At 57.2% G+C, this 12183-nt stretch overlaps 1 protein-coding gene across 1 annotated transcript in view; it reads right to left on the bottom strand.

Annotated features, from left to right (window-relative positions):
- Window positions 1–640: 640 nt before the first annotated feature.
- The window catches only part of LOC112394668 (laminin subunit beta-1-like), a 14857-nt gene continuing 3314 nt past the window's right edge, over window positions 641–12183 (bottom strand). Inside the window, exons 2-12 of the mRNA XM_024737529.1 lie at window positions 11344–11589; window positions 10388–11255; window positions 8657–9131; window positions 8030–8152; window positions 7315–7489; window positions 7079–7222; window positions 6762–6993; window positions 6518–6683; window positions 5795–6198; window positions 2713–2968; window positions 641–1173 (exon numbers count right to left, since the gene is read on the bottom strand). Of these exons, the coding sequence (XP_024593297.1) occupies window positions 6085–6198; window positions 6518–6683; window positions 6762–6993; window positions 7079–7222; window positions 7315–7489; window positions 8030–8086 (888 nt within the window). The 5' untranslated portion in view covers window positions 8087–8152; window positions 8657–9131; window positions 10388–11255; window positions 11344–11589 and the 3' untranslated portion in view covers window positions 641–1173; window positions 2713–2968; window positions 5795–6084. The remainder of the gene's footprint in view (window positions 1174–2712; window positions 2969–5794; window positions 6199–6517; window positions 6684–6761; window positions 6994–7078; window positions 7223–7314; window positions 7490–8029; window positions 8153–8656; window positions 9132–10387; window positions 11256–11343; window positions 11590–12183) is intronic.

The raw sequence follows: 12183 nt of genomic DNA, 5'->3' as shown, positions 1-12183 counted from the left end.
CCCCACCCCCCGACACCCGCCGCCTCCCAGTTTCTCAAGGTCAGAGGGCCACTGGAAAACAACATGGTGTCACATAGAGGTCGCTCAGGATCAGCAGGCACTCAGTGGTGCCTCTGGTCTCTCAAGGTCAGGAGATTCCTGGGTCACTCTGGGGTCACTCTGAGTCACCCAGGTAGTCCCAGAGTCCCTCTTACTGGCATCCACAGACAGCAGTCAGCAGGTGGTGTACACAATGGCCCACAGCTGCATGTGATCAAGCAGCTCTGCTGCCTGCTGCTCCAGGGCCCACAGGGTGGTCACTTTCTTGCCCAGTGCCTGCGCATTCTGAGCCAAGTGGCGCTCCAACCCTGGGGATCAGGGTCATCTGAGCCAGGCTCTGACTTCTGGTCCTAATCTCTGACCCTGACTCTGACCCCAGCCCTAAATAAGCTGTAACCCTAATTAACGTTTGACCTCCTGTTCTAGACTTTAACCCCAGCCTGAGCCCTATATGAATCTGGACCTGACCCCTATATGAATCTGGACCTGACCTGCACCCTTCCCTGACCCTCCCACACCATCCCTATAACTCTGACCCTCCCTTCTGACCCTGACCACCCCCCATACCCACCCCACCATGGCCCAGCCATGTACCCTCTAGGCAGCTCTAGCTGTTCTGTGCCAGCTTTAGAAACTCTTGGCCCTCAGCTCATGCCCACTGTACCCGCTTTTCTGCATCTTGCACCGTGGCCACCGGGCTATGCGTGCCCTCCTGCAACTCCACCACACCTAACTGGGCCACCTGCAATTCCTAGAGCAAGACTAGATCTGAAACCCCACCCCACGTAGACTCTACAGTCCCAAACACATTGCCACCCAAAGTTCCTGGGTTTGGGGGGCAGGGGCTTTTAGAACTGAGACCCTGCCTCAGCCTGGCATAGCCCAGTCCCAGCCTAAACCCCATTTCACACTATTCCAGAGGTGTCCCTGAGACCCTAATGTCCACTTTTCCCATCTCACCTTGCCCAGGCTCCCAGCCACACCCAAGGCATGTGCTGCTCACTCTTCTGCCTCCTGGGCCTGCCACTGACTCAGGGCCAAACAGGTCCTGAGAGCCATAGCTGCACTGGACAGATGCCCAAGGACCGGGGTCACATCCACTGCCAGTGCCACCCAGGCCAGGTGGCCTGCCACCTGAGGCAAAGATTAGGGAATCACAGAGAGGTCACAGCAAGGTAGAGCATTACATGGTCAGGGTATTTAGCACTGTGGTATCACAACTGGTCAAGGATCTCAGGGAAAGAATGGGGATCACAGCAGCCTCTGAGCAAGAGGTGTGAGGGAGCTGAGGGGTATGGGTGGGGTATCACCTCCTGTACACTGGCTTCCAGACCTCGAAGTCTGTTTCAAGACCTGCAGTCCTTGCTCTGCAGCCCTTGCATGAGTTCCCACCTCAGTCAGCACTCCCTAAACATCCAGCGCTTGGTCCAAGGCCCTGGCTGTACCCTCCCTGAAGGACACAGATGATCAGGCAGTCCAGCATTCCTTTCCTCCCCAACCTCTGACCTCTACCTCCAGCCTCCTGGCCCTTAACCTGGTCTGCTGTGCCTGATGGAGAACACCTTCAGCTTTGGGCAGCTCCTGGCCTACAGCATCTGGCACAGGGAGGGCACCCTGGATCTGATCCAGCAGGAGGGCAATGCCCGCTGCCCCACCTTGGGGGAGGGGCACCGCCAGCACATGGCATGCCACCAGCTCCACACTCACAGCATCTGTGGGGATGGAGGTAGGGATCCTGGATGTGAACTCCGATCCTTGACCCAACGAATTTTGACCCTAATCTCTCACTGACACTGCCTCTGACATGACTACATGGTGTGCTAGAGGCTTCCAAGAGCCAATTGTTAAATTTTCAGGAATTCTGTGAATCAGTTGTTAAATGACAGGCAGAATGAAATCAGTCACGGTGGGGATTACTGACGCCATAGAAATTGACAAACACTAGGAATCAGTTCCTCCTGACCCCCAGGCCCCACTTGTTAAACATTTAGAAGCACACTAGTGCTCCCACCTGATCCCTGGTCAGCCCTGATGAGTATTCCTCATTCTAGAAGGAGTATCATAGCAGTGTCCTGGATGCCCACCTGCCCCTGCCCCTGACCTCAGACACACAAGCAGACATGTACCCAAGAGGAAATGCTGGATGGGCTGCACAGTTGCTTGCGTGTGAGCCATGGTGGCCACACCCCAGACCCCCTTGCATGACGCCACATCTCCCAGGCCTGGATTCCCGTGGAGCTTGCAGAGGCCTGGATTTGCTGTTGCTGGTAGGGGTGGGTCAGATGTGGAATATGTCTCTTGCAATCCCATGGCCAAGCCATGGTACACTGTGACTCCCACCATGCTCTCCTCCACAGCCCCCATGGCTCTGTACCAGTTGCTGACATTGCTCCAAGGCTGTGACTGCCATGTCCAGGCTATAGGAGGAGTTATGGGAGGTAACCAGAGCCCACTGGGAGGTAGGCAGGGTCCCAGGACAAGAGAGAACACCACAGGGTACAGGAACATAAACCAACCGAGGTCCCCGACCCCTAGGGGAATGGTCCCCGATTCCTAGGGGATCCAGTGAGGAATGCATGTCCCAGCGCTCCCATTGCCCTACACCCAGTTTACCCCTAGGAGAGAGTCCTCGCCTTGGCAAAGCCTCCCACAGTGACCCATATCTCCACCTACCACTCCAGCTTTGACTAGGAGCTGCAGAAGCTGAGGGTGACGCCTCTGGACCCTGTGGACCAGCCCCTCAATTTCAGCTGCCACACAGCTGTCCCTCTGGGTCGGCCCATCCCCCACAGCAGCTTCTCTGTCCACCACCAGGCCTCCTGGGCCTGTCCCAGGATGCTGTCTAGTCCTCCAACTGTGGCCACAGCCTGGGCTGTAAGCATGGCCTCTTGAGAAAGCAGGGCAGCTGAGGAGGCCTGGGCCTCAGCACCTGCAGGGGATAGGAACAATAGACACAGGGTTGGCTCAGGGCTTCCACTGGCAGGGTCAGTCAGACTCCTGGGTCCCCCAGATATGTAAGCAAAGGCACCTGGTCCCTTCCTCCTGCCCCAGCCTAGACCCCACCATCACCTGCGGCCCACCTACCTGCCTACTTGGCCTCACCTTGGGCTCCTGTGGCCTTCTTGAGCCAGGCCAAGCCCTTGACACAGTCTAGCTTCTGGGATAATTCTTCCAGATGTTCACACTGCCCCCTAACCCATGGCTCTCTTTCTGCTACAACCTGTCCTTTGGCCCACAGTGTCTGGGCCAATGCAGTTGTTTCCGGTCTGTGGGAGGATGGAGTATCAGCCTGGCCAGAGATGCCCTTTCCTCCCTGATTCCTCACTCAAGAAAACTCACCTCACTCCCAGAACCAGGACTCAGACAGGCCAACCCAAGACCCTCTGAATCCCTGACCCTGGGAGGCTAGCTGGAGACCTCCTTCCTACTGGCCCCAGACCCCTTGCCTGAGTCCAGCTATCCGTTCCATAAGTTGTCGTTGGGGCCCCACAGCGGGGGAAGGAGATTCCAGGAGTGTCTGGGCCTGCTGGAGTACCCCCTCCAGGCCTGCAGGTGCCCCCAGCACCCCAGCCAGGCATCCCCTGGCGTAAGGTGGCCACTTTGTGGGCCACAGTGTCCAGCTGTAGCTGGAGCAGAGCCAGGTGTTGGTCCCAGGAGGTGAAACAGGGAGGGCAGGACATGCAGTGTGGGAAGCCACCTCTGGAGCCACGGGCACATGCCTGGCACCTCAGCCCTGAGATGCCCTCTCTGCAGCAGCAGGTGCCTGTGTGTGGGTCACAGCTGGGGGAGATGGAGCCCTGGGGGTCACAGGCACAGGCTGTGGGGGAGAGAGAGGTTCAGGGTAGGGAGCAAGCAGCACTCACACTAGGCTTGCCGCCAAGAAGCCTGAGGAGGAGAATGACCCTGTGTGAGTATGAGAGCCTCACCTAAGCCACTGCTCAGAGCAGCCATGGGGGAACTTCCCCGGTGGGTAAGACTCCGCGCTCCCAATGCAGGGAGCCCGGATTCGATCCCTGGTTGGGGAACTAGATCTCGCATGCATGCCGCAACTAAGATCCCGCACCCCACAACTAAAAAGATCCCACGTGCCGCAACTAAGACTCAGCACAGCCAAAATAAATTAAAAAAATTTTTTTTTAAAAAAAGAGAATGGGGGCTTCCCTGGTGGCGCAGTGGTTGAGAGTCCACCTGCCGATGCAGGGGACACGGGTTCGTGCCCCGGTCCGGGAATATCCCACATGCCGCGGAGCAGCTAGGCCTGTGAGCCATGGCCGCTGGGCCTGCGCGTCCGGAGCCTGTGCTCCGCAATGGGAGAGGCCACGACAGTGAGAGGCCCGCGTACAGCAAAAAAAAAAAAAGAGAGGATGGTCATGGGTACTGGCATCTACCCCAGCCAGAGAGGCCATACTGCATGGCAGCCTTTGGGCAGGAAAACAGCACAGGGCTCCAGGTGCTCTACAGCCCAGGGAGAGGTCAGTTTGGGTCAAGACTGGCAGGTGGGGTCAGGAAAGAACCACCCAATGTGTCTGCTCCGCAGGCCTACCCGACCTGGCCTTGCCAACACTCTTTCCCTACAGCTGTTTTCATGAGTATTTCTTTAAGTTTTGGAGAAAACAGCAATAAACACGTGCTCTCCCTCAGGACAACCTGGTGGCTCCCCTGCCATCCCACAGGGAGGATCCCATCAGGACAGCCGCACCCCTGGTGGTGGATTGTGTGAATGCCCTGCTCACCTCTGCACTCCCGCTCTGGGTCACCCCAGTACCCATCCTGATACCAGGAGCACGTGCAGCCCCCAAATCCTGCCTGGCAGGGGCACTGACCCATGACCTGAAGGAAGAGTGTGTGGCCAGTCCGCAGAAACAAAGAGCCTCCTCTGGGGGAGGAAGAAGGAAAGGAGAGCTCAGAGGCGGCACACAGTCGCCTCCTCTCAGCCCTGTTCCTGTCCAGGCAGCACTCATACCTGTGCTTGGCTGAGGGCTTCTCCCCTCCTGCTTCCTCTGGTCTGACCCCCTTGGCCGGCCCCCACCTTGTCCCTACATTGCCAGCCTCGCCTCCCACAGACTGGCCCTCTGGGTTCTCAACTCCTGACCTGCTCCTCTGTGTCCTGAGTGGAGCACCCCACTGTTTCCACACGCTCACCCGCCGACTCCCACCCTCTCCTCACCAAGGACTCGAGAACACACTTCAGACCTCATCTCATTCAGTCCCTGACGTCTCTCCTCCTGGAAACACTCGCTTCCCACGGCCATCCATCTCTGCCTGCATCTCCCAATCCTCCCCCTCAGCCCGTGCCTCCTCTGCCTCCTTCCCAGCTGCACCCGGCCCCACCCATGCCACACTCGTTCTGCTTGCCATGACCCACTCACAGTGCTTCACCTACACGCCAACACACGGTGGCACGTGGGGTCGGGCCCACATGGTCTCATGTCTGCTCATAGCTAATGTTGCACAAGAGCACACACAGCTGCTTGCAGCCACACACACTGCTGCTGGTAGTCACATTAACACTCACACTCACACCAGCCATAAATCACACCACAGGCACACACATTCACTCACACCTGGCCACTGCCACATGCTATGTGTGACAAGGGCTCATTCACTGGGTGATACACTGGCTGCAAAGTGTGTTGGGCACGGCGGCTGCAGGGCTCGCAGCCTCGGGGCCCACCCCCAGGTTCCAGAAGAGGGGGGCACAGCGGCTATAGTCCCGCCCCAGCGTGTGGGGGCAGCAGGGGCACTGCCCACTGACCTGGTTGCAGAAGCAGGCTTCAGCCCCAGACAGGCACCTCGCAGGTATGGTGCCCTGGCGGCCCCAGCCACAGCCTGGGGAGAGGAAGGGCTTGACGGGGTCTGAGGAAAGAGAACGCACCCCCCACCTTGGGATACCCTCACCCATCCCACTCACACACTCATGCCGGCAGCCCCCTTGGTGCAGGGCACTGCCTTGGAAGCCAGGCCCGCAGTGGGCACAGCCAGGGCCATGGCTGTGGTGCTGACAGTGCTGGCAGTGTCCACTGTGGGGGGTCACAGGCGGCTGGATCACGGGATCAATATTGTTGTTGCACTGGCAGGGCTGGCACAGACTCCTTCTGGGGTCATCTCCTGGCCAAGGGTGCCCAAAGTAGCCCAAGGAGCAGCGGTCACAGCGGGGGCCTGGAGTGGATTGGGGTATGTGTGGGTTGCCTCAGTAGTCTTCCGGTACCTTTGGGGCCTCTGGGTCCCACTTAACCAGCCAAAAGGTCTGAGGTCCAGCCAGGAGGGCAGAGGACACAATAGCTATATTATGACCCATCTTCTTGGCTTACAAGTTCCATTACTATAATTCCTCAAGAATGGGAACTTCTTGAGGAGAGGAGTGCGCCCTGCAGCTCAAACACACAGGTGACACTGGCAAAGATTTGCCTCGTGGACCTGATGGGATTGTGAACAAGTGAGCAGGGCCATGGGTTTGTCGCTGCCAACCATGCTTCACCTGCATAGCCAGATGCACAGAGACACAGGACACATCCACTGGTGCTGTCCACATGGCAGGAAGTCCCATGATAGATGCCTGAGCCAGGGTGCCCAGGACAGAGGCAGGGCCAGCCTCTGCTGGCCCTGAGCCCAGGGTGGGGTCTCCGTAGTAGCCATCCAAGCACCTGGGGGCAGTAGCACATGGAATGGGGCCTAGCCCACTCATCACGATCCCTCCCCAAGCCTTCCAGTGGCAGCCTCACCTCTCACAGTGCTGGCCCATTGTGGCCCCATGGCAGTCCTGGCAGACTGCTGTGAGTGGATGGCACAACTCAGCAGCTCCATTGCAGGCACAGGGTTGGCAGCATGGGAAGCTCCACCAGCCATAGAGGCAGTGGTCACAGCAGCGACCAGCAAGGCCTGCCCGACAGGGGCACTGCCCGTTCACAGGGTTACAAATGGCATTGGTGGCACCCTTGGTGTGGCAGCAGCACTCTGTGGGAAATGACAGGGCAATCAAGCCCTAGAGAAAGGAGATGGCTGGTCCCAGACCCCACACCCACTGGCCCTGAGGGCTCACCACGGCAGCCAGTGGACCGGAAGCCATATGTTCCAGGCCTGCAGTGGTCACAGGTACGACCATCAATGTTAGGGTGGCAGCAGCACTGCCCACCCAGCAGGGCACACTCGGTGGTCAGTGAACCCTGGGGGTGGCACTCACATGCTGCCAGGAGAAGGGGTAAGATCAGATGAACCTCATGGTGTCTCCTGCAACCCCTATCCTTCAGCCCCCTCAAACCAGGGCCACACACTCACCAAGTCCACCCCCCTGGAACAGGGCAGAGATGCTGCCGGCAAGGTGGACACAGGCCTCAGGCATAGTGTTGGAGAGGCTCATCCTCGCTGCCTCCATGCAGCCCGCCTTGTGGAGCTCCTGCAAGTGCCCCGTGGCCCCAGGGTCCACAGACCTCAGTCCAGGCAACCCTTTCACCTGTGGCAGGAGCACAACCTACTAGGAAGGTAAAGGGTGGAAGGCAGGGGGTAGTGAACCCAGTCCCACTCACTAACACCTACAATGGAACTTCTGTACGTTGGCCCTCACAGCCCCTTCCCACCCCTTTCCTGTTTCTCTTCTGATTCTGTTTCTCCTTCCTCTCCAATAGCCCTGATCTAGTCCAGGCAATGCCACCTCTCATTCAGAATCATTGAAGTAGCTTCCCCCTAACAATCCATCCTCCCTATGTCTCTTCCCTGCTCAAATCCCTTCCAGGGCTCCCCATTTCCCCAGGATAAGCCCTTCGCCTGGCCCACAAGTTCCTGTGAGGTCTGGCACCTGCCAGTCTCACCTTCTATCCTTGGCATGTGCTTTTCCCCTGACTGATTCCCCCTCCCTACACTCTCCACCTGTCTCAATCCTCTTGGTGCAACTCTATGTCTCCACAATCCCCTGTCCCCTGAGCCCACTGCATCCATATTGTCCTGCTAATTTGTGTCTCCACCCAGATGTGGGGTGGAATCCCTAGGATCTCACCGAGTCCAGAAGGATGGTGCCCCCTTCCCAGGTCTCTGCACCCCCTTGGTCTGCCATAGCCACAGGGTTATGGAGTAGCGTGTTCCAGGTTCAAAGTGGAAAAGTCTGGATAGAAACACAGCTCTGCAGGGACCAGGGAGAGGAGTCAGGGTGGGGTAAGGAGGTCATGATCATGTGGTCCCAGGAATGCCCCATTTCCACTGCGCAGATATGGGGTCCAACATTTCATCATACAACCAATGGAAAAAGACCAACTTCTTAAACCCTGCCCTGTTTTAAATTAGGTCCCTGCTTTGATTGTTCTATGACATGATGGTATTCCATATTGGAAGGTTTCTACTTTGTTTGGGTATTGCTTTGAATGTGTTGGCTACATAACAGGGTCTTGGTATTTTGGGGGTCATGGGGTCTAGCCTACCTGTGTATCTGGGTCAAGGCCACCTAGAACAGCTGCTCTGAGGGCAGCAGATGGGCACAGCGGGTACTGCTGGGCTGGGATTGAGCATGGACCCTGACTAATGCCTGCCACTCTTCAGATGCCTAGGGTTAGGGGTCAGTGGTCATAGAGCTGCCCCTACCCACCACCCAGCACCACCCATCCACCTGCCTGGCACCCATGCTACTGACCTGGGTCTCATAGCGTAGGACAATGTCACACTCCAAGGCAGAAGGCACTATGGGTGCCAGAAGAGAGAGGCCAGCCCCATCAACCACACGTGCAAAGTCTGAGCCAGTCCACAGTGTACAGCCAGCTCCCTGATGCAGGGGCAGGGGCTCCTTTGGGGCCTGGATGTGAGACACTGACTCCCAGGTCCAGACCACTCCAGGACCTAGGACCCTCAGGATTTAGATTCCCATTCCTCTAAGACCCCAGGGACTCATAGCCCCAGGGCTTGGGCCCATCCCGACTAAGACCTAGTGGCCTGTGACCCAACCCTGTTCCTCACACTCCTTACCTTGGGCAGCTGGTATTTGTAACAGGCTCACCTGGCAGGGTGGAGGCATATCGAGGGACACACTTTCTCTGAAGTCGGGGCCTGAGCCAACCAGGGGAGGTCCCTGGGGCTTGTGTACAGTTGGGAGGAGCAGGCTCGGGGGCTCCCTGTGGGCAAGTCAGGTGTCAGTGTCCTCCCACACTGTCCTGGGTGAGGATTTTTTTGTCCGCGCCGTGCAGTTTGTGGGATCCTGCTTCCCCGAGCAGGGATCAAACCCTCGCCTGAGGCAGTGAGAGCTGGGAGTCCTAACCACAGGACTGCCAGGGAATTCCCTGTCCTGGGAATATGGACTCCATCCAAGACACCAAACTTCTGACCATGCTGATGCTGCCTCACTTGGACCTGCCTCACCTTCCTAACCCTGTCTGGCCTCTTCTTCCAACTAGCTCTCTCTGGACACTCTCTCCCTCCCCTGAGCACCAAGGTGTGAGCCTTGATTTTCTCCTGCCCCTGCCCTTCCTGGACACTCACAAGCAGCTGGGGGTCAGCAGGCTGGAGGCCCAGACCAAGCTCAGCTTCAGTAGTGGCCTGGTCGAGGCCAGCACAGAAGTACCCAGACCAGTGTTCACGGCAGTGGTGGAGACAGGTGGGGACGGCAGAGGCAGAGGCCCTACCTTGCAGAACACCTGAGCCAGCGTACGGGTGGGGACGGGACAGAGTCAACTCCCAATTCTTGTCCTTTGACCTGGACCCCCAGTCCCTGCCTTGTACCCCCAAAGTCACAGTCACAGGGCCGACAGCCTAGTGAGTCACTACTCAGACCCCAGAAGCTGGGCTATAAGAGAAAGTAGGTGGGTGGAGAAAGGACAGGAAGACCTGGGCAAGGAGAGGAGGGTCAGGAGCCTGGAAGGCCATATGCTGGGACTGCTCATTGCAGGAAGAAGCAAGGGTGAGCCCAGGGCTTTAATGCTCTTCTGCCTCTGGCTGAGAAGTGGAGAGGAGACCCTGGTGTACTCCTGCACGGCTTCATGGAGGGGAGGTAAGAGGTAAGAAAATGAGGTCACAGCCAGGGGTAAAATAAAAGTTAAACAAAGGATTTGTAATGTTCAAGGAGAGGCAAGAAGGGGATACACTGCGTGTCCCTTCAAACACTTTTGCTGTGAAACACCTTTAAATTCAGTGCATAATATTGTTGTAACTCTTTTAAATGCTTTTCTTTTTGTTCCCAAAGCTCCCACCTGAGGGCATGTGCTGGTTCAGCTAGACAAGGTGGCACTGACTCTAGTGACCAGATCAGGAAGTGGCACCAACCCACCAGCAAGGCTTAGTCTGCAGTCACACTGATTACAACCTTGTACTTGTCAGCTTCTAGGAGCTCAGCACCCAAAATCAAGGTCAAATCAGAAGGTGGGTCAAACCTCACCAGACAACGGCTGCAGTCCCATCCAGAGACAAGGCGTTTGCAGTGATAGGCACCACTGGAGAGATCACAGGCATGAGTGCCAGGGATGCAGCCCCGGGGATTGCACCTGCAGGCTAAGGCACAGGGCTGTCAGGGTGCTAATGAGTGCTACAGGGGTAGGTAGGTGCATGCGTTATTAGGGCAGTAATTGGGGGCAGAGCAAGGAGGACCTGGCGGTGGGGGTCCACTCTGAGGGTCACTCACACTGGCAGCCCTTTGACTGCGAGCTCAGGCCGTAGTGACCAGGCCAGAGGAGTCACAGCACTGGCCGCACAAGTGAACTTTGCAGCGATACTGCCCAGAGAGGAGGCCTGAGGTTTCATCTGTGTGGGCATCACACAAACCACTTTCCAGGGCACCCAAAGGGTTGCAGTCACAGGCTAGATCAGGGGTCAGAAGTGTGGACAGAGTCAGGTCAGAGGTCACCATTGAAACTGAAGGAACAGGGTCAGAATTAGGATTGGGGGTTGGAGGGCTCACGTTTGCAGGAGTGAAGGGAGCAGGGAGCCTCCCTGGGATCTCGGTGGAAGAAGGGCTGGCAGAGCTCACAGCGGCACCCAGGTGTCTTGTGTTGACATGCATCACACACACCTCCACTCACATTGCTAAATGCGAGATACAGGGCCATGTCAAAGTGACAACTGCGGGCATGCCCATGACACTCACATTCTGGAGCAGAACAAGGAAGGTGGATATGGAGTGGGCTGGCCTGGCAGGCATGGGGGTGCCCAGGCTCTGCTGCCTGCCATGGGTGGTCCTGGTGCAGGTCCTGGCAGTGCTCACGGTGGGTACCAGCTCTGTGGTGGCAGCAGACACAAAGGCCACGCACCTGGCAGGGAGGAGGGCAAGACGAGTCTACCCCAGTCCCCCAGCTTGCCTTCCCACCAGCCACAGGATGCCCCTCCTACGGTACTCACCATGCCTTCCACGTTGGGTGGGACCCTGGGTGCAGGCCTGTACTCAGAGGCATGGCCATGGCACAGGCAGCTGCCTTGGACCACAAGTTCAGAGGGCATAGTAGTAGAAGGGGTGTCCCTTGAAGCCCCCCTGGGGCCTGTCACCCAGTGTGTGCAGTTTGAAGTTCGCACGGAGGTTAGTCACATGCAGGAGCTCTGGAGACAGATCGAGAGCCCTCAGGTCCACTGGTTGTTACCCCTCTATGGCTGAGATAGAGAAGGAATTGGTGGGGGTCTCTCCCCTCTCTACATCATTGCAGCCACCTCCTCCAGCACCCATGCTGTAGGACTCTCCCATCCCTGCTCCCCTGATTATACCATTTTAGGATGACCACAGCCTAATGGTGATCATCCCACCTCTGCACTGCTCCAGACCTGCTATCACTCCTGAGCTGAGACCTGCATATCCCACTGCTTCCTGGACACCCCTTTCTGGTATCTCTAGATATTGGAAACCTGCTTCCCCAAGGCAGTAAAGGATTCCAGTCCCCAGCCCATCATTAGAAATCAGCTTATTATCCAGCCAAACCACATAAGGTATGTTTATTTATTGACTGCCTTTCTCATTTCTATGTCAGCTCCAAGACAGATAACTTGTCTATCTGCTCACCACTGAGCAAGGCCCAGAAGATGCCTGGCACACAGTGGGGCTCCATGGGCACTTGTTAAATGTACACATGGATGGAAAGATGGGGCCATGGCTCCTCTTGCTCCTCACAGCTTAAGTCAGCTACCAAGCCGAGGCCACCTCCTGTATCTCTTTGCCAGACCTCCCCTTTCTCTTGATCAGAGGAGCACACA

This window comes from Neophocaena asiaeorientalis, unplaced genomic scaffold (genome assembly GCF_003031525.2).
Source record: "Neophocaena asiaeorientalis asiaeorientalis breed wild unplaced genomic scaffold, Neophocaena_asiaeorientalis_V1.1 scaffold680, whole genome shotgun sequence".
Lineage (NCBI taxonomy): Eukaryota > Metazoa > Chordata > Mammalia > Artiodactyla > Phocoenidae > Neophocaena > Neophocaena asiaeorientalis.
Note: the sequence above shows the minus strand (reverse complement) of the source record. Positions and strands in the feature narration are given on the sequence as shown.